Source organism: Microcaecilia unicolor, unplaced genomic scaffold (genome assembly GCF_901765095.1).
Source record: "Microcaecilia unicolor unplaced genomic scaffold, aMicUni1.1, whole genome shotgun sequence".
Taxonomy (NCBI): domain Eukaryota; kingdom Metazoa; phylum Chordata; class Amphibia; order Gymnophiona; family Siphonopidae; genus Microcaecilia; species Microcaecilia unicolor.
In genome coordinates, this window is record NW_021963285.1 from 100,085 (window position 1) to 124,847 (window position 24,763).

Sequence of the window (24,763 nt, forward strand, 5' to 3'; positions counted from 1 at the left end):
AGGAAAACGCTTCTTTCCACCTTGGCAGTCTGCAGCACGCATGTGCTGAAAACTAAGCGTGTGCAAGTGCTGGTATCATGGAGAGTAGCATTTTCATTTCCATCAGGTGGAAGTCTTCAGCTGGTGGAGCTTGGGATCCCCACCAGCTACCGCTAAATGTGTGCTACTGTCTGAGCCCTAATTAGGTGGGCCCTGGCCCATCCAGGCCCACCTGTGGCTACGCCACTGGCATTGACTGGTTGGCAACCCTACGGATATTATGTTTTCTCTGATAGAGGGTTAACAGTCTCGCTACATTTTTAACACATCACTTGCTTTTTTAACAGTGTTTTTGGTATTATAATCCCTCCGAAGGGACTTTAATGCTTTACCTAAGTCAATTGTTGCCTCTGTTCACACAGAAAGAGATAGGGATTAAATGGGTCTCAGGGTAATTGCCCTTCCTCTGCCCCACTTTTGCAAAAGCTGCCCCCAGGCTCCAGGTTACACACAGGAAACGTCATGGGAAGAGGTTGCTGTTCTCCCTGCAGCTCCCAGACCCCTGGATCTCTGTAGCTGGGAAAAAAGGGAGGAACTAGGAGACAGGAAGGAGGGCAGACCAGTGGCGTAGCTAGGGTAGTTGACACCCGGGGCCGGTCATTTTTTAACACCCCCCCCCCCAAATCCAGTACTAGGCATACCGAGAATACAAAACACTCAGGACCTATACAGCAATTCTTGCATACCATAAGCAGTCATTTCTACAAGTCACACAAGGAAAAGGAAAGCATCTTAAACACTACAGTGAGCACTAGAACATCAATTCACCAATTGTAAAACGAAAACAGACAGATTAGTACAGATCGTAGATCCTGCACAGTCAATGCCAACCGAAAGACATGTCTTTTTCACAAACACAGATACACCCTAATCCACTATAGAATAAGTAATCATAAACTTTCTATTTACACAAAAACTGAACCCCCGATGCCAGACTCTGCAGACAATGCAACACCACAGAAACAGAAAATGTCCCCTAGTACTGTGCAAAATATCAAGACAGCAGATGTAAATTTGAAAAAACTAACAAATACCAATCACCACTTTACAAATTAACAAATAGAAATAAAACAAATACAGAAAATAAAATAATACCATTTTATTGGACTAATACCCTGATGGCGAACCTATGACACGCGTGTCAGTACTGACACGCGTAGCCATTTTCGGTGACACGCGGCCGCGTGTGGCCGCATACAGAGAAGCAGCGGAGTTCCTTGCTGACACCCGGGGCGGATCGCCGATGCGCCCCCCCCAGGTGCAGCGCGACCCCCCCCCCCCCCCCCCGGCGAAATCACCCCCCCCCCCCGGTGCATGTTTACCCGCTGGAGGGGTGCCGTGTGCGCTCCTATTGTCTCCCTCCAAGTCCTCCGCTCGTTCCCTCCCTGCTGCTCCCTCTGCCCCGGCTCCTGCACGGCCATTAGGGGATCTTTGACCTCACTTCCGGCCGGCGGAGCAGAGAGCGGCGGAATGCCGTGGGGGACGCATCTCTGAGGGCCCTGTGATCGCCATTACCAGCAACCACATAACCACAGCAACCATCATCCAATCTACTGTTCTGGGGTGTCGTGGATTTCTAATTGACCATCATTACTGAGATAGGTGAGAGGGGAGGCTGGGAGAGGCAAGAGCATGTGCTATGGGTGTCGTTTCCGCCATTAGAAATAGCGGCAGCCATCTTAATTTACATAAGGTGGTCAGTTAGGCTAGTTAACCCCTAATTGCCTGCATGGCTAACAGGCTATCTATAATTCTATCTTCTGTCACTGCCCCCCTGATGGAGAACCCAAAAAATAAAAAACCAAGGTTAAGTAAAGGAAGTGGTAGTAGCAGTAGCCGACCCTTTCAAGAGACATGGACCGAGATGTATGGCATTATAGAAAAAAATGGCAGATCATTTTGCGTTCTATGTACTGAAACGGTAGTAAGCAGAACGTGGAATATAAATAGACATTTTGAAACTAATCATTCCCAGCTCTTGAAAAAAAGTGAGGATGAAAGGAAGGAATACATTTCCAGGCAGCTACACTTTTATAAGAGCCAATCTAATTCCATCCTTACATTTGTAAAAGGTTCTACAAATTTAACATCTGCAAGTTTGAGCATTGCTCACTCCATAGCTCAGCATGGAAAAGCACTCAGTGAGGGAGGATTTATTAAAGAAACTCTCCTAAGATGTGCACCAGTTCTATTTCACGATATGCAGAATAAAGATGCAATTATTAAGAGAATATCTGAGTTACCAGGAAATTTGGAGTGCCTGGATCCGATTACCAGACACTTTAGCACCCTGAAAAATATAGCAATGGCTTTACTCACAATTTTTCCCTCTACGTACTTTTGTGAAACCTTATTCTCAGCGTTAAATAATATCAAAACCAACAAAAGAAACAGATTGACAGATGAAGTTAGTAGCGCTTGCTTGGGCTTGAAGTGTACAAAATACCAACCTTCAATTGAAGATTTAGCCAATGAAATTCAGCAACAAAAAAGTCACTAATAGGCAGATTAGTTAAAGAATTCCCCCTCCCCCTCACTTATCTTAGTTCACGGCACCCCACACAAGTTAAATAATCTCAAGACCAACAAAAGAAACCGACTGACAGATGAACAAAGAAGTCACTAAGCAGGTAAGTTATATAATTAGTTTTTGGTTTATTAAATACAGTTATATATTACAATTATACATTTTTGTTATTTAAACTATAAATATCGCGAAATTATGGTTTTTTTTTTCGAAGTGACACACCACCCGAGTTATGCTCGGTTTTTTGGCGAATTTTGACACACCAAGCTCAAAAGTTTGCCCATCACTGGACTAATACATTTAGCTTTCAGAGGCCAAAACCTCCTTCCTCAGGTCAGTACAGTATAGTGCTGTTATAGTATCCTATCCTGACCTGAGGAAGGGGGTTTTGTTCTCCAAAAGTTAGTCAAAATGTATTAAAAATTAGTCCAATAAAATGATTACCTTATTTATATGTTCTATTTATAAACATTTATTAACACATAAACACAGATACAATACTATACCCTAAAGCAAAAAAATAAAAAATATATATTTTATTTACAGTTTGTTGTCTCTGGTTTCTGCTTTCCTCATCTTCTTTTCACTGTCTTCCTTCCATCCAGCATCTGTCTTTGCTCTTTCTCTGAAATCCAGTGTCTGCCCTCTCTAATGTCCCTTCCATCCAGTCTGCCCTCTCTCTTTGCCCCTTCGATCCGTCTGCCCTCCCTCTCCCATCCATCCAGGGTCTGCCCTCCCTCACGCTCCCCCCTTCCATCCAGGGTCTGTCCCCTCTCTCTGCCCCCTCTTTCCACCTGCACCTAGTTCCAGTTCCAGCCCACATCTCCCACCTGCCCCCCTTTTCAGCCCCACTATCCCACCAGTCCCCAGCCTTTTTCTCCCATCAGTCCTGGGCTTCAGCCCCCAGCCACTTCTCCCTGTCCCCTTTTCAGCCCCTAGTTTCAACCCCAGCCCTTTTCTCTCACCCAGTCCCAAGCTTCAGCCCCAGCCAGTTCTCCCTGTCCCCTTTAAAGCCCCCAGTCCCAACAGTTTCAGCCCCTGCCCCTTTTCAGCCCCCAGTTCCAGTTTCAGACCCCTTCTCCCATGAGCACTTCCCTCCCCAGTCCCCTTATTCCCTCTGAGCACCCCTACCCCTCCCCAATCCCCTTCTCACCTCTGAGCACCCTTCCTCTGAACTCCCCCACCCCTCCTCAATCCCCTTCTCCCCTCTGAGCACCCCTCCTCTGAACTCCCCCATCCCTCCCCAATCCCCTTCTCACCTCTGAGTACCCTTCTGAGCTCCCCCACCCTCCCCAATCCCCTCTGAGCACCCCCACCCTCCCCAATCCCCTTCTCATCTCTGAGCACCCCTCCCCAATCCCCTTCTCCCCTCTGAGTACCCTTCTGAGCTTCCCCACCCTCCCCAATCCCCATTCTCCCCTCTGAGCACCCCACCCTCCCCAATCCCCTTCTCACCTCTGAGTACCCCACCCTCTCCAATCCTCTTCTCCCCTCTGAGCACCCCTCCTCTGAACTCCCCCACCCCCTCTCCAATCCCCTTCTCCCCTCTGAGCACCCCTCCTCTGAACTCCCCCATCCCTTCCCAATCCCCTTCTCACCTCTGAGTACCCTTCTGAGCTCCCCCACCCTCCCCAATCCCCTCTGAGCACCCCCACCCCTCCCCAATCCCCATTCTCCCCTCTGAGCAACCCCACCTCCAATCCCCTTCTCCCCTCTGAGCTCCCCCCGACCCAGTCCCGTCCCCCCTCCATTGAGAGCCACAGAGCCCTCTTCTCCTGCCACCGCCTACCTTTTTCTTTTTTTTTAAATCCGTGCAGCCACTTCTTCTGTGCTCCAGCCCCTCATTCTCTCTTCCCACCCTTCCATGGGTGTAGGGAATGGAAGATGCAACAAGTCCTGGTGGAAGTAAATGCTTCTATGACTGCAGAAGTTTGGCAGCATCAGCAGCGGCTGAAGAAGGTGGATGACGGAATTTGGTAGAAAATCAACACTGGCACTGGCTGGTTGACAACCCTACGGATATTATGTTTTCTCTGATAGAGGGTTAACACTCTCGCTACATTTTTAACACATCACTTGCTTTTTTGACAGTGTTTGGTATTATAATCCCTCCGAAGGGACGTTAATGCTTTACCTGAGTCAACTGGTGCCTCTGTTCACACTGAAAGGGGTAGGGATTAAATGGGTCTCAGCTCCTTGTGACTCTCGGCAAGTCACTTAACCTACAAATAAGTACCTGAGTGAATATACTATGTAAACTGCTTTGAATGTAGTTGCAAAAACCATAGAAAAGTGGTTTATCAAGTCCCATTTCCCTTTCCTCCATAGTGGAGGCTGTGTAGGAATCCAAGGTGTGTGTCGGTATCTTTAGTATCACAGTGTGTGTCCTGGGGTCACAAATCTCATACCATGAACTCTATAGAGGAAGCAGAGAGAGGAAGGTGTGAGTATTTAATGAAATTACAGGAAAATTTACCTTTTCATTCCCATAAAACTAAACAGTGTTGAATTAGCAGCATTTTGAAGCATATGAGTAGTAAGATCAATCATCAAAACTTGAACCCTGGCTGCTGTCTATTCAGGCATCTTCCATATACATTCAGGGGTCAATATTCAGCCTGTGAGTTGTGGCTCCCAGAAGGAATACAGGTATTGCCAATACTCCATGCTGTACCCAAGAACCTAAACAGATGATAATAATATTTGAATTTTGCCCACACCCATTTCTTAATCTCGTTTCCCATCTAGTCCTGCCTAATTATGCTCTCACCTATCCACCCTTGAGATAGTCTAAATCCCTGGTTAGGACACCTTGTTCATGGTTCAGTTTACCTGGTTAGATATGGGGCACTGGAACTGAGGGGTAGATGCATCAAGCAAACGTAAAAAAATCAGAAACGTTAAAACCTTTACCGAATTTCAAATAACGAAGCATGCTCCAAAAACACAGCCCCAAAAAGTTTGGTGCGGTATTGGAAAGAACGATGCACCAATCCCCGTCGGTAATCGGCTCGTAAAGCATGCGCAAAGCAGCCAAGCGTTATGCTGGCTGCTCTGCGCATGCCAGAAACGTTCAAAACACAGTCAAATCGCAAGCACATGGCTCCCAATCAAAATAAAATAAAAAAAGGATCGGGAGGGGGCAAGGGCGCTCATCAGGAGCGTCCTGTACGGACGGCCTTGCCCCCCCCCCCCCCGCTGCTCCCCACTTTCCGCCGCTCCCCCACCCCGAAAAAGCAAACTTCTAGAAGCCCCTGCCCCCCTCCCTTCCTCACTACTCTCTCACCTCAGCTCCGCCTTCCGACATCCTCCGTCTGTGCCCCGCCCCCTTTTGGGGTCGTCGCCGCCATTCCCCTCCTCCATCGGGCCCCCCTTCCTCTTACCCGTGCAGCGCCTCTCTCCTCTGTCCGAGGGCGCTGCACGGGCAAGAAGAAAGCTGAATCAGCTGATGCCTGCCTTCGCCTAGCTTCGATAGAGCGTCTTTCTCCTCCTGGGCCCGCCCCTGTCTGACGTCAGTAACCTACGTAGGTTACTGACGTCAGACAGGGGCGGGGCCAGGAGGAGAAAGACGCTCCATCGCGAAGGCAGGCATCAGCTGATTCAGCTTTCTTCTTGCCCGTGCAGCGCCTTCGGACAGAGGAGAGAGGCGCTGCACGGGCCCGGTAAGAGGGAGGGGGGCCCGATGGAGGAGGGGAATGGCGGCGACGACCCCAAAAGGGGGCGGGGCACAGACGGAGGATGTCGGGAGGCGGAGCTGAGGTGAGAGAGTAGTGAGGAAGGGAGGGGGCAGGGGCTTCTAGAAGTTTGCTTTTTCGGGGTGGGGGGAGCGGCGGAAAGTGGGGAGCAGCGGGGGGGGGGGGCAAGGCCGTCCGTACAGGACGCTCCTGATGAGCGCCCTTGCCTCCTCCCGATCCTTTTTTTATTTTTATTTTTTTATGTGTTTTCTGAGGTCCTTTGGACCAATCACAGCGCTTTTAGCTCTGCTATTGCGCTGGGATTGGCTCAAAGTTTGTTTATTTTTTCACTTAACACTTTTTCCTGGCACAGAGCTGTCCTAACGAGAGGTCCAGACCTCTCGTTAGTTTTCCTGCCTTTTTCCTGCGTAAAGGCAATCGGAAAAGGTTAGTGCATGTCGTTTCAATGGGGTTTTCACACTAATTGCTCATCTCCATTCCGTTTTCGTTAGCTGCTACTACCGTCGAAAAATAGGCTTTAGTGCATGGAAAGGATCGGAAATTCTTCCTTAAGGGCTCATTTAACGATGAAAAACGTTTAGTGCATCTGGGCCTGAATATTACTGGTGCCTGCATATCGCTCAGTTCCACCCTGACTCTGCCCCCGTTTCACCCCTCCACTGCTTGGACAGAACTTTTGCCAATATTCAGTGGCACTGTTGGGTTAAGTGCTGTTTAATATTGGCTCATGGCCAGTTTAGTTTAACCAGGCAGAAGCCTATCCTGCCTGGTTATATCACTTTGAATATTGACCCATCAGAATTCAGTTATCTTAAAGACGGGGGCAGGCCCAGGAGGAGAGAGACGCGCGACCGAAGCTGGGCGAAGACAGGCATCAGTTTTTGTTCTTGCCCATGCAGCGCCTTCGGACAGAGGAGAGAGGGGCTGCACGGGCCCGGTAAGAGGGAGGGGGCCCAGTGGATGGGGGGGAATGGCGGGCGACGACCCCAAGAGGGGGCGGGGCACAGGGCGGAGGATGTCAGGAGGCGGAGCTGAGGGGAGACAGAGTAGTGAGGAAGGGAGGGGGGCCGGGGCTGCTAAAGGTATGTTTTGCTTTTTAATTTATAATGCAGAGGGAAGCGGGGGGGGGGGGGGGAATGGCGACCTCGGGCGGGGGGGGGGGGGGCAAGGACGGCCATACAGGACACTCCTGACGAGCGCCTTTGCCCCCTCCCGACCCTTTTTATTTTTGTTTTGATTTGGGAGCCATGTGCTTGTGTTTTGACTGTTTGTGGCATGCGCAGAGCAGCTAACATAAGGCTTGGCTCCTCTGCACATGCTTTAGGGGCCGATTACCGACGTGGATTACGATTATTTGATACATTGTACTTTTCAATACCGATCCGAGCATGTGTGACTTGTTTTTTGGGTGCATTCTTCGTTTTTTAAAAATCGTTAGGGACTTTAACGATTTAGATTTTTTAACGTTTGCTTGATGCATCTGCCTCTGGAACTGAATATCACTGGTGCCCGCTTATCTCTCAGCTCCACCCTGACTCTACCCCCGTTTCACCCCTCCTCTGCCTGGACAGAACTTTTGCCAATATTCAGTGGCACTGTTGGGTTAAGTGCTGTTTAATATTGGCTCATGGCCAGTTCAGCACGATTTAACCAGGCAGGAGCCTATCCTGCCTGGTTATATCACTTTGAATATTGACCCCTCAGAATTCAGTTATTTCAAAGAAACGATCTAAATTGGAAGGGACGTCTCACATTTACAGTCAAGTCTGAAATTGTGGTTATAAAAATAATCACATGCTAATCAATGATGTTTAATGTTCACAGGAAAAACTTGAAATGCACCTGGAGCCTCTGAGAAAGGATCTGGAAGATCTTCTGAAGTTTAAATCTACTGAAGGGAGGAAAGCTGAAGAGCTGAAGGTGGGTGTCTGTGTCTCCTTCTGAGTCAGTTTCTGCAGGGTTTTTGTTATTCTCACTACATCAATCCCCTGAATCACCTGAATAAGAGAATAATATCATCATTATTATTATTATTAGCGTTTGTATAGCGCTACCAGACGCACGCAGCGCTGAACACCTGACACAAAGAGACAGTCCCTGCCCAAAAGAGCTTACAATCTAAATAATACAGACAGACAAGACAGTTACGGGTGAGGGAAGTGATGGGTGAGAAGGAAGGAAGGGACAAGGGGAGGGCAATTGAATAATAATAAATTGAATAATGGGATTCAATCTGCCTTGTTACTGCATGGAAACTATTTCTTGGTTCCTTATTGGCTGAGAACAGGCGGATTCTGAATCTGTAAGTGGAACAAAGGAAAATTGTAACATTGTATTTCTTGTAGAGAGGTAGTGTGTTGTGGGCTGCAAAATGGGAAAGGAGCACTGGGCTCAGGCTTGAGGGAGTCCAGCAGTGTAGAGTGGGGGTCTCTGGGGCTGTTGTGGTGCCAGGAAGGATGGCTGCAGGGCTGTGTTGCACTGGGGCCTGTTAGGGGGCAGGAATTGGAGCAGTAGCCTGGTCCTGAGAACTGAAAGGGTCTCTGGTGTGGGGAAGCAGAGTAAGAAGTAAGTTCTAGGCCCACTGGGGAAAACATTGGCTCGATCTGGGGCCGTGCTGGGCTCAAAAGTGTGGCAGCTGACTGGCCATGTTGGAGTGAGTCTGGGAAACCAACTTGAGCACCAGTGGGCCCAAATTCCCTAATTGCAATTCCCTAATTGCAAGGGCGTGAAATACAAGACGCTACACGCGTCAACCTTTTCTCACATGAGCACACAGCTTTGGAATACACTGCCGCGCAACCTAAGAACGATTCACAAACAAGCTTCCTTCCGCAAATCATTGAAGACCCACCTGTTTGAAACAATCTACGGAAAGAGCCAAAACACATAGAGTCCACACTCACTATTCATCAATGCATCACACAACCACTTCTGACCCTCACCCCCCTTAATTCCACATCACCCATACATGTACTCACAAGCTTCCCATTGTCTCCTTCCAATGTTTCAATGTTGATGTCCCATTTTAATATTCCTAACGATACTTCGATGGTCTCGCATAACCTGTACAATGTAACCCATAACCAAGCTGTACAATTGTATTTCCACTATTTCCACACTGAACCCGCAAAGAGGTGGGAAAATGTGGGATACAAATGCAATAAATAAATAAATAAAACAGGAGCTCTGACAAGCCCAGAAATGTGTGCATGGGTGCATGATGTTCAGGATCACAGGTCCACGCAGGGCCTATAAAGAAAGTGGAGCTTGGTGTGGAACAGAACCAGGACTCAGTGGGGAGGTCAGAAGTGGGAGTCAGGGCCGCCGAGAGACTGGGCCGGGCCCGGGACAAGCTCCCCCCCCCCCCCCGAAGTCATTGCCACTCCTCCTCAACCCGACCCCCTACACGGAAGTTACGTCAGACGAGGGCGGGACACAGGGAGGGAAGGAGGCCCGAAGGGAGATGATCTGCTGCTGCCTGCAGCGCTTTCACACAGAGGTGAGAGGCACTGTGATTTCAATGCAGGGGGCCCGGCCTGGTGGCGGACGGTCGACGACAGAGGGCGGGTGGGACCAGTGGTGTACGTAGCGTATTTGACACCCGGGGCCTATCATTTTTTAACACCCCCCTCCTCTATATGAAAGAATTATTTTTAATAATAATCCACGAGTCACACAACAAGGGTGTACCTGGGAAAAGGCAGCATCTTAAACATTGCAGTGAGCGTTAGAACATCAATACACCCGATTTGGGCGACCCTATGAGAAGGATGCCCATCTTGCAATTTGTGTCGAAAGATGGACGTCCTTCTCTTTCGAAAATAAGCCTGCTAGGGTCTCAAGATTATAAACTCAAATAAACACTCAAAATGTAAATAGAGGCATATTTTCAAAGCACTTTGGGAGGCTAAGTTCCATAGGTTTCTATGGAACTTTGGGAGGCTAAGTGCTTTGAAAATGAGCCTCATAGTCTTCCAACCTGATACAATCAATGGTACTAAGCCATGCAGACTACTGCAACGGAATTTACGCAGGATGCAAAGAACAAATCCTAAAGAAACTCCAGACTGCTCAAAACACGGCAGCGAGACTTATCTTCGGGAAAACGCGATACGACAATGCAAAACCCCTTCGCAAAAAACTACACTGGCTCCCAATCAAAGAACGTATCACCTTCAAAATCTGCACTATGGTCCACAAAATTATCCACGGCGCAGCCCCCGGATACATGGCTGACCTGATTGACCTGCCAACTAGAAATACATCTGAATCAACACGATCATACCTAAATCTCCACCACCCTAGCTTCAAAGGACTCAAATACAAATCTACCTATGCGTCCAGCTTTTCTTATATAAGCACCCAACTGTGGAATGCACTACCAAAAGCCTTGAAAGAGACAAATGACCTCCTAAACTTCAGGAAAAAACTGAAAACAAACCTCTTCAAAAAGACATACCCCAATGATCTATGAACTGACAAATTTCCGCAAGCTATTGAAAACCTATCTCTTCGACAAGATATACAACAAAGATCAACACATGTAACTGTATAATCTTTGACTTATCCAGAAAAGTTTTATACTATCTTTTGCTTTAATACTTTAATCACTTAACCCGAAACTCTCTGTAATAACAAATGTATGTTCCCTTCTACTTCCCATATCCACAATGAATTGTAAGCCACATTGAGCCCGCAAAAAAGTTGGGATAATGTGGGATACAAATGCAATAAATAAATAAATAAAATCCAACATAAATGCCAGCTCACTGCAACACAACACAACTAATAACAGTATGGACACAACTCAACTCTTCAGTCGCACTGTTCCCTAATGTGGCTGTACCACATGAACTTTACCATTACATCACTTTGTATTTGTTTACACCGGAGTTTGCAATCGCACCTCCGGAACTATGTAAACCACATTGAGTCTACAAATATGTACCAAAATAAACAGTGAGGTCCCTGTTTACTAAGCAGTGTTATAGGCGCGTTAATATTTTTAATGCAAGTTAACCATGTACGTGCATTAACCATGTACGTGCCTGCAATATCCCTATAGGCGCCTACATGGTTAGCGCATGCTTTAAGTGTAGGCGCGCTAAAAACACAAACGCACTTTAGTAAACATGACCCTGAGTCATAATGAAGTATGTTTCACTGGAAATACATTCAGATCTCTGTGAAGGCATGAAAAGCCGGAAAATGCCTGTTAGACAGCAATTTACCAGCTGAGATATCAAAGAAAAAATAAGGCAGGACAAGAAAGAATTATATAGTCAATATTCAGCATCTTAATTAATTCCTGAACAATTTAATCATCGCATCTTCTGAGACAAGAATTAAAAAAAAAAAAGACTGAACAGAGAGATTAAAAGGTTGAGTGATAACTTGAAAATATTAAGATTCATTTCTTCGGTGGGAAAGTTAGGAATTATTGATTATATTTTTAAATAAAAGGAGTTAGATATCAGATTATTGAAGAAAAAAGATGCACAATAGAACATATAAATAATAGAAAGATAGGATTTTTTATTTGTTGTAGATAGTCTAGTAGGGGGAGAATAACAGAAGACGACCCTTTCATACTTACCTAAGGAGGAGGAGGGGTATCTTTCAATACTGGCCCATGCAAGAAGGATTTTCCTGGAAGACACTGAAAGATAAAAAGAGATAAATGATTGAGAAAAATATACAGACACTAGAGTTTGACATAAAGAGAATTTACTTAAATCTGAGAACCTAACATACATTAATATTTAATTGGGAAACACCCTGAGTGTAATGAGATCTGTTGGTGGAAGAAAATGTAAAAGAAAAAAACTTGTAAAGTATCTTGTTTATACCAGACTGATTTCAAAACAATTTAAGTGAAAGTTCAAGCAAAGAATAATGAAAAAACTAAGACACCCATAGGAATATGATAAAATTAGAGGGATTTTGTCGCGTGCTCGAGGACCTTGGCATACTGTCAGGCTTCTTCCCCGGGAGCACTGGGTTCGTGAGCCCATGGGCCACTACCGTGGAGCGGCAGTGGCAGGCAAGATCACCTCCAAGGTAGAGATGAGACAAAACTGGACCAGAACCCCGGACTGGAGTTCTACACCGGAATACACGGAACTGGAACGCACCGGACGGGTGCGCACTGGAGTGGAGCCTGCTGGACTGGAACACACTGGAGGGCCCCACAGGACTGGAACATACAGGAGTGAAACCCGCTGGACTGGAACACACTGGACCTAGGCTTCACCTACGCTTGACCACCTTTCCCCGAGGGTTGAGCCCTCAGGTTCTGGCAGCCGGTAGGACTTACAGGAAAACCCGGAACTGGAACTTGCAAGCAGGAACAGCAGGAATGAAGATCCAGGAGTGCCCCCTGGCACCTAGGCGCAGGCAAGGCCGACAGGCAGGGACTGTCCGGGTTCTGGCAGTCGGCAGGTTTAAACACAATGACTAGTAAACTGTACCTAGGCTAATAGAAACGCTATACCCAGGCAAACCAGTCATACACAAGAAACATACACAGAGCACACTCAGGAGACTTGAAAGCTATACACCAGCTAACAACAAAGCTGTGCCCAAGCTAACAAGTCATGCACTGGAAACAAACACAGAGCACTAGCAAAGCTATACACCAGCTAACAACAAAGCTGTGCCCAAGCTAACAAGTCATGCACTGGAAACAAACACAGAGCACTAGCAAAGCTATACACAGGCTAACAAGCCACACGGTGCCTAAGCTGGCTAGTCTAAACAAACACAGAGCACTAGCAAAGCTATACACAGGCTAACAAGCCACACGGAGCCTAAGCTGGCTAGTCTAAACAAACACAGAGCACTAGCAAAGCTATACACAGGCTAACAAGCCACACGGTGCCTAAGCTGGTAAGTCTAAACCAGGGGCGTAGCCAGCCTTCCGTGGGAGAGGGGTCCAGAGCCCGGGGGGAGGGGGCACATTTTAGCCCTCCCCCCGGCGCCGCCCCCCCACCGCCGACATTGCCGCCCCCCCCTCCCGCCGCGAACCCGCCGCCGCTGCAGCCTACCTTTACTTTTGCTGGCGGGGGATCCCACTCCCCGCCAGCCGACGTCTTCTTCTTAGTCGCTTCCCGCTCTTCAATTTGTTTGAAGTCTGAGTCTGAGTCTGACGTCCTGCACGTACAATTACGTGCAGGACGTCATCAGCAAACAAATTGAAGAGCAGGAAGGACTGAAAAGACGTCGGCTGGCGGGGAGTGGGATCCCCCGCCAGCAAAAGTAAAGGTAGGCGGCGGCGGGGGCGGGTTCGCCGGGAGGGGGGTCCTGGGGTGAATCTGCGGGGGCCCCGGCCCCCTCAGGCCCCACGTAGCTACGCCACTGGTCTAAACATAGAAACTCACACAGAGCAAACACTGAAACAGTGTACAGAGCACTCTATACACCAGGGCCCTAGATGAACAATGCAAAGGCCAGGGCTGTAGTCTCTAAGTGATTAATAAAGCCCTTCCACACCAGAGGCACAGCTGCAGCAATCACCTTGCATCCAAACAGAGGCTTGACACACAGAGAAGTCAGCCCAGCGGGAGCCATCTTGGATCCTGGCATACAGGAGTCGGCGGCAGCCATCTTGGAAAAGGCATAGCCCACACAGGTGAGGTTCAGTAGGGCAATCAGCACACAGAGCCAGAGAGAAACTAAGACAGAGACAGACACAGAGACAAGCAGAAGCCAGCACAGCCACCGACTCCCAGAAACAGGGTAAGTCTGAGGGTTGTCACGGCCACAGACGTAACAGATTTGGCTGATAACATCTTATTAGTTTTCTGCTCTTATTCTATAAGGCTTAGGCATGTCCTGAAATCGTTAAATAAATGACATTAAGTGCACCCCATAGTTGTACCTCTCTCTTGGTGCCAGTTCATAGAATTGCCCCTCGGTGCTTTCATCACATCATAGCTGAGGTAATCCGCTCGGTGAACTGTGACATTATAGTAAGGACTGATCTGGTGACATTCACTGACTGTTACATGTACATTTCTGCTCATTCAGGGATGGGTCTGTCCTGATGCCTTTTAACTGAGTTCCAGGATACAGATTTCAATCTGAAATAACTCCTGTGATGTGGAAGCTCATTTTCATCTAATTTAACCATTTATAACCTGTAACTGTTGATTGGTTTTGAGAGCTCCAGGATATAGTTGCGGATTCTGGATCCTCTGGTGTCACAAAGCTCAGCAGAGCTGGTGTTAGGTGAACTCAGTGGTCCTCAGGAAAACGAGATTTTCAAGCTCTTTCAGCTGGAGGTTCTGCACAGCCAGTGGGTGAAGTGAGGGTACCCTAACCCTAGCTTCCTACCATTCCACCTTCTTTTTAGAGACAGCACTGTAACTACATTTAAATCACAGGATCTGCTGGTCTGTGACCACTTACTTTGTTGTTGTTGTTTTTGGGGTTTTTTGCTTGTTTGTTTTCTTGAATTTTTCAAAGCTTTATTGAAAATATAGCCAAATTGAACAGCAGTAGCCAGAAAACTAATTCTTAAAGAATCAACACCCCTTCATCCCCTCCCTCCTCCCCCTTATCCACAACCGTGGAGAACCACTACTCAACAAAATGTACAATGAATACTGAGGAAGGGAGAGAATGGGGAGATGCAGGGGGTAGATGCTTGGGAAGAATGAAGTGGAGGCTGCTTGTGGTAAGGGGTAAGAGCAGGAGAGGAGGGAGACCCCTCTTCTGCTCACTTAGAGACAATATGGGGACAACAGTGGTACAGGACCCAACTTTACAAAATTATTGGGGGTGCTAAACCCAGTGGAAATAACCCCTCCCTGGACACATACAAGGAATTTTCTCAAAATTTGGGGTGCTCAAGCACCCACAGCACCAACAGAGTTGGCTCCTATGGGTACCGGAATGGGTACAGTGCAGAGAGGCAGAGGGAGTTGCTGAGCAGGGGATGGAGGAGATTGTGAAAGGGGGATAAGCTTCTGAGTATGGTAGGAGAGGAAGGTTGGGAAAAGAGTGGGTGGTGAGAGGAGGAAGGCTGTGCTGGAGTCACGACTGTTAAAGGAGGAAGTGCTGTACCAGAGCCACCACTGAGAGGTGGGTAATGGAGCCATTTCAAGTCTGGAATATGGGTTTGGGTGGGAGAAGGTACGTCTCGATTAATCTAGGGTGCTCAGTACACTTGTACTTGTCCTGCTGACAACAACAGAGATTTCTTGTTCATGGAAAGACCTCAATCCAGAATCACTGTACTGTTACTGAGAATTATCTTTCCGTGTTTAATCCAGAGTGAGACACAGATCAAACGACAGAAAGTGGAGTCTGAGTTTGAAGAGTTACACCAGTTTCTGAATAAGGAGAAGCAGATCCTTCTCTCGAGACTGGAGGAGGAAGAGAAGAAGATTCTCCAGAGAATCACGGAAAATGAGACCCAGCTAGAAGAGCAAAGTTCCTCCCTCATGCAGCTGATCACCGAGATAGAGGAGAAGAGTCAACAGCCGACCAACGAGTTACTGAAGGTGAGATTAGCAAATATATTTCTAAGGAGGTTACAGATCTTCCAGGAGGAATCAGGGAATTCAAGTAGCAGATCGAAATATCTTACATAATGGCTGATTTTTCAGCCAGCAGCTGCACTTACCAAATCAGAGGGGTAAATTGGGCAACTTTCATTTTCGAAAGTTTTGTATACTGTAGGGTCAGTAGAGAGGGACTATACAACTTTTTCACAACGTTGATGTTTTTCATGTTCTACAGCCTAAAAACTGTGGGTAAACATTTCATATTTTTTAAAGACGTAGTTAGTCCATTCCTGAGGCTGAAATTTTGCAAGATTATACAGTTGATATCCCTCTGCTAGAAATAAGTCACTTACCCCACTTTTGATACCTTTTCACCCAGACATCACAACTCCACCTCTGCCCAAACCAGGCCCTTGAGAGCCTCTACATGCAGATCACGGATCAGAGCCACTAAGGAGGTTTCAGTACTGTGCCCCATCCAAAAGCCTGATTGATGGGCATGAAGGACGTGTGTTTTATCTAAATACTTAAAATGTTGCCCAAATATCAATTTTTCTACAACACAGGAGATAAATGTTAGGTTTGAAACAGGCTGATACACTTGTTTCCATAATGAGTTTGGGTGTTTCTTATAGATTTTTGGATGCTGATCATAGAAATGGCATCAAAATTTTGTAGCTGTTTTGTGATTGAGCAGAGCTTTGAGTAGAGTATCCTAGTGTATAATGTGTTCTCATAAACTGTGAAATCTAACTAGAAATATTCTCTGTTTCATTTCCCTTTAGGACGTGAAGGATGCTCTGAGCAGGTACAAGTTAGTTTTCTGTCATTTTCTATGTGGCTGGATGGATTTTGAGTGAGAAAGAAGGGAATTAATTGATTGGAGAAAGGGAGAGGAGTAGCCTAATGGTTAGTGCAGTGGGCTTTGATCCTGGCAACCTGGGTTCAAGTCCCACAACAGCTCTTTGTGACCTTGGGCAAATCACTTAACCCTCCATTGCCCCAGGAACAAAAAAAACTGATTATGAGCCCCCTAGGGACAGAGAAAGTACCTGTATATAATGTGTACAGTGCTGCATATGTCTAGTAGTGCTATAGAATGATTAGTAGTGCATGTGGAATTAAGAATGGGAGAGAAGGAGGTGGGATTGATTGCAGAAGGAGTTGCTGGGGATGGTCCCTGCTCTGACACTGTCCATAACAAAGTAATTCTATAAAAATGTGTTTATATTTCTTTGAAGGGTGAATAAACATGTGGATAATGGTGAGCCAGTTGATACTGTATATCTGGATTTTCAGAAGACATTTGATAAAGTTCCCCATGAATTTCTCCTGAGGAAATAAAAAGTCATAGGATGGGATACAGTGTCGTATTGTGGATTATTAGAACATATAAGAACATAAGAGTAACCATAGTAGGTCAGACCAATGGTCCATCTAGCCCAGTATCCTATTTTCCAAACAGTGGCCAAGTCAGGTCACAGGTTCCTGGCAGAAACCCAAATCCTGGCAACACTCTATGCTACAAATCCCAGGGCAAGTAGTTGCTTCCCTTGTCTCTCTCAATAGCAGTCTATGGACTTTTCCTCCAGGAATTTGTCCAAACCTTTTTTAAACACAGATACGCTAACCACTGTTATGACATCCTCTGGCAAAGAGTTTCAGAGCATAACTATTTGTTGAGTAAAATAATATTTCCTCCTATTTGTTTTAAAAGTATTTCCATGTAACTTCCTCGAGTGTCCCTTAGTCTTTGTAATTTTGGAATGAGTAAAAAACTGATTTACTTCTACTCATTCTACACCACCTGAATCATATCTCCCCTTATCCGTCTCTTTTCCAAGCTGAAGAGCCCTAACCTCTTTAGCCTTTCCTCATATGAGAAGAGTTTCATCCCCTTTATCATTTTGGTCGCTCTTCTTTGAACCTTTTCTAATTCCGCTATTGGGCTCATTTTCAAAACAGAAAAACATCTAAAAAGTGGCATAAAGCAGCATTTGGATCTTTTTCTCACAAAAATGTCCAAATCAGTACTTTCAAAACCTATTTTTAGACGTTTTTCTATGAAGTCCGTCAGAAGTGCGTCCAAATCTCAAAGGGGTGTGTAAGGGGCGTGTTTAGGCTGGGACTTGTGCATTCTTAAGACGTAGACGTTTTTCAGCCATAACGGAACAAAACAAAATCTTCCAGGACTAAAACGTAGACGTTTTTGAGCTAGACCTGTTTTTATAACGAATAAGGCACAAAAAGGTGCCCTAAATACCCAGATGACCACTGGAGGAAATCAGGGATGACCTTCCCTAATTCCCCCAGTGGTCACTAACCCCCTCCCACCCCCCACCCCCAGTCTCATTATGTCAGTCTCTGTGCCAGCCTCAGATGTTATACTCAGGTCCATTAGAACAGCATGCAGGTCCCTGGAGTTGTCTAGTGGTGGGTGCAGTGCACTGCCGACAGGTGGACCCAGGCTCCTACCTCCCCCTACCTGTTACACTTCAGGATGAAACTGTAAGCCCTCCAAAACTCACCAGAAACCCACTGTACCCACATATAGGTGCCCCCTTCACCCGTAAAAGATGTGGTAGCGGTGTACAGTTGAGGGTGGTGGGTTTTGGGGGGGCTCAGCAGACAAGGTAAGGGACCAATGGTGAGATGTGTACCTGACAGCCAGTGGCATACCGAGGGCAGGGCGGTGGGGGTGGTCTGCCCCAAGTGCACGCTGCTGGAGGGGTGCAGAGAGCAGCCACACGCATGTCGTCTCCGCTGGTTCCCTGATCCCTCTGTCCCGGAACAGGTTACTTATCTACAATGACACTCAGATCTTTTTCTTGAGCGCTGACTCCCAAGATGGACCCTAGCATCAAGTAACTATGATTCGAACTATTCTTTCCAATGTGCATCACTTAGCATTTGTCCACATTAGATTTCATCTGCCATTTGGACGCCCAGTCTTCCAATTTCCTCAGATCTTCCAATTTTCTCAGATTTACTTTTACTCGTTCTACACCACTCAGGATTTTGTAGACCTCAATCGTATCCCCCCTCATCCGTCTCTTTTCCAAGCTGAAGAGCCCTAACCTCTTTAGCCTTTCCTCATCCGAGAGGAGTTCCATCCCCTTCATCATTTTGGTCGCTCTTCTTTGAACCTTTTCTAATTCCGCTATTGGGCTCATTTTCAAAACAGAAAAACATCTAAAAAGTGGCATAAAGCAGCATTTGGATCTTTTTCTCACAAAAACACCCAAATCAGTACTTTCTATGAAGTCCGTCAGAAGTGCGTCCAAATCTCAAGGGGCGTTTCAGGGGCTTGTTCGGGCTGGGACTTGTGCGTTCCTAAGACTTAGATGTTTTTCAGCCATAACGGAACAAAACAAAATCTTCCTGGACTAAAATTTAGACGTTTTTGAGCTAGACCTGTTTTCATAACGAATAAGGCACAAAAAGGTGCCCTAAATACCCAGATGACCACTGGAGGGAATCAGGGATGACCTCCCCTTATTCCCCTAGTGCTCACTAACCCCCTCCCAGCCCCCAAAATGTGATGAAAAACATGACTTGCCAGCCTCTAGTCCAGCCTCAGATGTTATACTCAGGTCCATTAGAACAGCATGCAGGTCCCTGGAGTTGTCTAGTGGTGGGTGCAGTGCAATGCCGACAGGTGGACCCAGGCTTCTACCTCCCCCTACCTGTTACACTTCTGGACGAAACTGTAAGCCCTCCAAAACTCACCAGAAACCCACATATAGGTGCCCCCTTCACCCGTAAGGGCTGTGGTAGTGGTGTACAGTTGGGGGTGGTGGGTTTTGGGGGGCTCAGCAGACAAGGTAAAGAAGCATTTTATGAAGTCCACTGCAGTGCCCCCTAGTAAGCCCTATTGTTTTCCTGGGATGTCAGGGGGACCAGTCTACTAAAAATATCGGCTCCTCCTACATCCCAATGGCTTGATTTTGTGTGGTTTTTTTTCTTGGGTGTTTTTGTTTTCTGAAAATGGACCAAAAAACAAAACGTTGAAATCACAAAACCTTGTTCAAAACGGTATTAAAAAAAAAAAAGATAGACATTTTTCTTTTTTGAAAATGGCCTTTTTTCCTATTCAGACTTTGACATCATTTAGAAAATGCCCTTCTATACCTTTTTTGAGATACAGTGGAGGAGTGGCCTAGTGGTTAGGGTGGTGGACTTTGGTCCTGGGGAACTGAGTTCGATTCCCACTTCAGGCACAGGCAGCTCCTTCTGACTCTGGGTAAGTCATTTAACCCTCCATTGCCCCATGTAAGCCGCATTGAGCCTGCCATGAGTGGGAAAGCGCAGGGTACAAATGTAACAAAAATAAAATAGATACTATTGGAGATTCTACATGGAATGTTGCTATTCCACTAGCAACATTCCATGTAGAAGGCTGCGCAGGCTTCTGTTTCTGTGAGTCTGACGTCAGACTCACAGAAGCAGAAGCCTGCGCGGCCACATTGGTGATCTGCAAGGGCCGACTTCTACATGGAATGTTGGAATAGCAACATTCCATGTAGAATCTCCAATAGTAGCAACAGTGGAGGAGTGGCCTAGTGGTTAGGGTGGTGGACTTTGGTCCTGGGGAACTAAGGAACTGAGTTCGATTCCCACTTCAGGCACAGGCAGCTCCTTCTGACTCTGGGTAAGTCATTTAACCCTCCATTGCCCCATGTAAGCCGCATTGAGCCTGCCATGAGTGGGAAAGCGCAGGGTACCAATGTAATAAAATAAATAAATAAATACAGTGACCAGAACTGAATGAAATTCTCACCATGGAGTGATAGAAAAGCATTATAGTATTTTCCTTCTTATTCACCATCCCTTTCCTAATAATTCTTAGCATCCTGTTTGCTTTTTTTGGCTGCCACCGCACACTGAGCAGAAGATTTCAGCGTATTATCTACAATGACACCCAGAACTTTTTGTGGAGCGCTGACTCCCAAGGTGGATCCTAGCCTCAGGTGACTATAATTCGGATTATTCTTTCTAATGTGCAAAGCTTTGCATTCATTCAAATTAAATTTTATCTGCTATTTGGACGCCCAGTCTTCCAATTTCCTAAGATCTTTCTAAAATATTTCACAGTCCACACGTGTTTTAACAACCTTGAATAGTTTTGTATTATCTGCAAATTTGATCACCTCACTTGTCATTCCGATTTCCATATCATTTATAAATATGTTAAATAGTACCGGTCCCAGTACAGGTCCACAGTTGCAATCCGCTGTTCACCTTCCTCCGTTGAGAGAAATGACCATTTATCCTTACCATCTGTTTTCTGTCCAGTAACCAATTCCTAATCTATACTGGTTAAAAGATAAAAAAAACAGAGTAGGGTTAAATGGTCAATATTCTCAATGGAGTAAATAATGGGGTTCCTCAGGGTCTGTGCTGTGACCTCTACTTTTTAACTTAATCACAAATGATTTAGAAATGGGAATAATGAGTGGGGTGATTAAATTTGCTGAGGACAAAGTTATTCAAAGTTCTTAAAATACAAGAGGATTTACAGAATTTCATATTGACCAATTGGATGATTTCGCATATTACCAACTGAGACATTACGTGGCCTCTCTGCCCAAACAATCTTTGACTGCGGAGATAGGGGATAAACTTACTGAACTGTTGGGTCTGGAGGCCCAACAAAGAGTACCATTGAGATACTTTCACTCTTTTATAAGAGACTCGTTACAGAACTTTGACTTTTCCAAAATAATTGAACAATGGAATGCTGAACTGGGACTTAATCTCCAGGAGGAGCACTTACACAGACAGTTGGTATCGGTGACTAAGTTTACAGAGAACGTAGCCTGGCAAGAATTGCAGCTAAAATTTTTACTGAGGCTGTATATCTCACCGTATAGGGCCTGGAGAGCAACCATAGCAGACGTGGATTCCTGTCCAAAGTGTGGGGCTTCCGGAGCACACCTGGGGCACATGTTTTGGACGTGTCCCGGGGTGCAACAATTCTGGAGGGACGTGGGACTGCAGGTATCTAACTGTTGGCGCACAAGATGGAAGATAGCTCCAGGACAATTATTTGAGTCTTTTGCCAGTGCAGGGTGTATGCCAGCGAAAATGAAAGCTTTTTTTAAAGCGCACTGTGCTGATGGGTAAGAGAGCAATACTACAACTGTGGAGAAATGCAGAAAGCCCCTCCCTGGCACAGTGGCTTATAGCAATGATTCAAATGTGCTCATTGGAGAAACGGAAAATAAAAGACTTGGCGTCCAACAAAGGGGACATTTTTTGTGCCACTTGGGCACCCTTTTGGGACACGCTTACCCCTACTGCTCGAAGCCGTATCCTGAACTTATGAGGGGGGGAGGGTAGGGGGTGATAGGTTGAGTTGGGGGGGGGGGTGGGTGGGTGGGCACGTTCTAATTCTGTTTTAATAAAAATGAACGGGAAAAAAAAATACAAGAGGATTGTGAAAAATTGCAAGAGGACTTTACATGACTGGGAGACAGAATCCACCAACTGGCAGATGACATTTAGATCTAGATTCTATAAACCTAAAACATCTAAGTGAAAAACGCACAAAATCAAGCCATTAGGACGTATGTGGGCCAGTATTCTTAGTAGACTGGCCACACAGACATCCCAGCAGAGCAGTGGGGCACCCTAGGGGGCGCTGCAGTGGACTTCACCTAAAAGGTCCCAGGTACGCGTCTCACCGCTGCCCCGTTATCTTGTATGGTGAGTCCTCCAAAACCCACCAAAATACTACTGTACACAACTACAATAGCCCTGGACCATAACATCTGAGGTTCTCATAGAAACTGGTATGTAATATTTCTTTCACATCTTTGGAGGGTGGGAGGGGGTCAGTGACCACTAGGGGAGTAAGGGGGGGGGGTCACGCCTTTATCCCTCTTGTAGTCGATTGGTCATTTAAGGCACCTTGTTGTGACTTAGTTGTGATAAAAACAAAACATCTAAATTGTAGCCCTGGATATTTTTGTTCCGTTCCATTGTGGCAGAAAAACATCCGAGTGTTAGGAATGCCCAAAATCCCACCCCTTACACACTCCCTTGCATAGCAAAAATTTTTAAAAATGGGTTTCAAAACTAGCAATTTGGGCATTTTGTGCCACTTTTTAAATGCTTTCCTTTTTCAAAAATTAGTCCCATAATCACAGAAAACTGATTGTTGATGGTATATTTCATTCCTTCCACTGTTCATATCTCTGTCCCCTGGGTGTGACCATCTCCCAGAATAATCCCAGTGACTCTCTAACCCACAGGTGTGAGAAAATGAAGTTTCTGGAACCGGAGGTTGTTTCTACTGATCTGAAAATGGGTTTCCAACTGAGCTACCCTCAACAGCTGAAGAAATGGATTACAAAATTTGGAGGTGAGGAATTGGTCTATTTTTAATTTGTTTTTTCATCTTTAAAAAATGCTCTAGATGATTCCAGTAAAAATGTGCAGAAATAACTGTTCACCCCACAGTAGGACACAGTCCACCTTATTTTCGAACGAGAAGAGCGGCTATCTTCCGACACAAATCGGGAGATGGTCGACCATCTCCTAAATCCGGCGAAATCGGTATAATTGAAAGCCGATTTTCTGCGCTGTGATTGGCTGAGAGAGACCTGAAGGGGCATAATCAAAAGGGAGGGGCATCCAAGTAAGTGGAGCTGTGGCCAAGTGGTTAGAGCACCAGTCTTGTAATCTAGAGGTGGCCAGCCATATAAAAAAAAAAACAACTAGCATATTATCCAGTCAATATCACACTAATTATGCATTTTGTTTCTCATTATTATGGTTGCTTAAGGGGGGGGGGGGAGTGAAAAAGGGAATGGTTTGGGGTGGGAATATGATTGTTGTTTATGTGGAGGGGCGTAATTGAACAAAAACGTCTATCTCCATGGGCGTTTATCTCCGAGAACGGGTCCGTGAAGAGGCGGACCGAACCGTATTTTCGAAAAAAATGGACGTCCATGTTTTATTCGACAATTTGTGAGCTGGGCGTTTTTGTTTTTCAGTGATAATGGAAAATGAAAGCGCCCAGCTCAAAAACGAATAAATCCAAGGCATTTGTTTGTGGGAGGGGCCAGGATTTGTAGTGCACTGGTCCCCCTCACATGCCAGGACACCGACCGGGCACCCTAGGGGGCACTTTTACAAAAACACAAAAAAAATGTAAAACAGCTCCCAGGTGCATAGCACCCTTCCCTTGGGTGTTGAGCCCCCCAAATCCCCCTCAAGACCCACCGCCCACAAGTCTACACCATTACTATAGCCCTAAGGGGTGAAGGGGGGCACCTACATGTGGGTACAGTGGGTTTGGGGGGGTTGGACGACTAAGCTTTAAGCAGCACAATTGTAACAGGTAGGGGGGGAATGGGCCTGGGTCCACCTGCCTGAAGTCCACTGCACCCCCTAATAACTGCTCCAGTGACCTGCATACTGCTGCCAGGGAGGTGGGTATGACATTTGAGGGTGAAAATAAAAAGTTGTGAAACGGCATATTTTGTGGTGGGAGGGGGTTTGTGACCACTGGGGGAGTCAGGGGAGGTCATCCCCAATTCCCTCTGGTGGTAATCTGGTCATTTAGGGCACTTTTTGGGGCCTTATTCGTGGAAAAACAGGGTCCAGGAAAAGTGCCCTAAATTCTCGCTAAAAACGCATATTTTTCTTCCATTATCGGCGAAAGGCGCCCATCTCTGATCGCCCGATAACCACGTCCCAGTTCCGCCTTCACCACGCCTTCGGCACGCCCCCATCAACTTTGTCCGCATCTGCGACGGAGTGCAGTTGAAAACGTCCAAATTCGGCTTTCGATTATACCGCTTTATTCGTTTTTGTGAGATAAACGTCTATCTCCCGATTTGGGTCACAATATAGGCGTCTTTCTTTTTCTTTTTTTTTAACCATTTATTTTATTATTTTCATGTACAAACATGGCAGCAAGGAAAACATTTCTAATACAACCAAATCGCTAACCAAGAAAAAATTGTTTTCCATAACTGTTTCTC

The 24,763-nt window shown here is 46.2% G+C and overlaps 1 protein-coding gene across 1 annotated transcript in view; it reads left to right on the top strand.

Moving 5' to 3' along the window:
* Positions 1 to 23,136, top strand: part of LOC115459148 (E3 ubiquitin-protein ligase TRIM39-like) — a gene marked incomplete at its 3' end in the record, with an annotated part of 82,698 nt that extends 59,562 nt beyond the window's left edge. Inside the window, exons 3-6 of the mRNA XM_030189021.1 lie at positions 8,086 to 8,181; positions 15,537 to 15,767; positions 16,556 to 16,578; positions 23,027 to 23,136. Of these exons, the coding sequence (XP_030044881.1) occupies positions 8,086 to 8,181; positions 15,537 to 15,767; positions 16,556 to 16,578; positions 23,027 to 23,136 (460 nt within the window). The remainder of the gene's footprint in view (positions 1 to 8,085; positions 8,182 to 15,536; positions 15,768 to 16,555; positions 16,579 to 23,026) is intronic.
* Between the last annotated feature and the right edge of the window lie 1,627 nt (positions 23,137 to 24,763).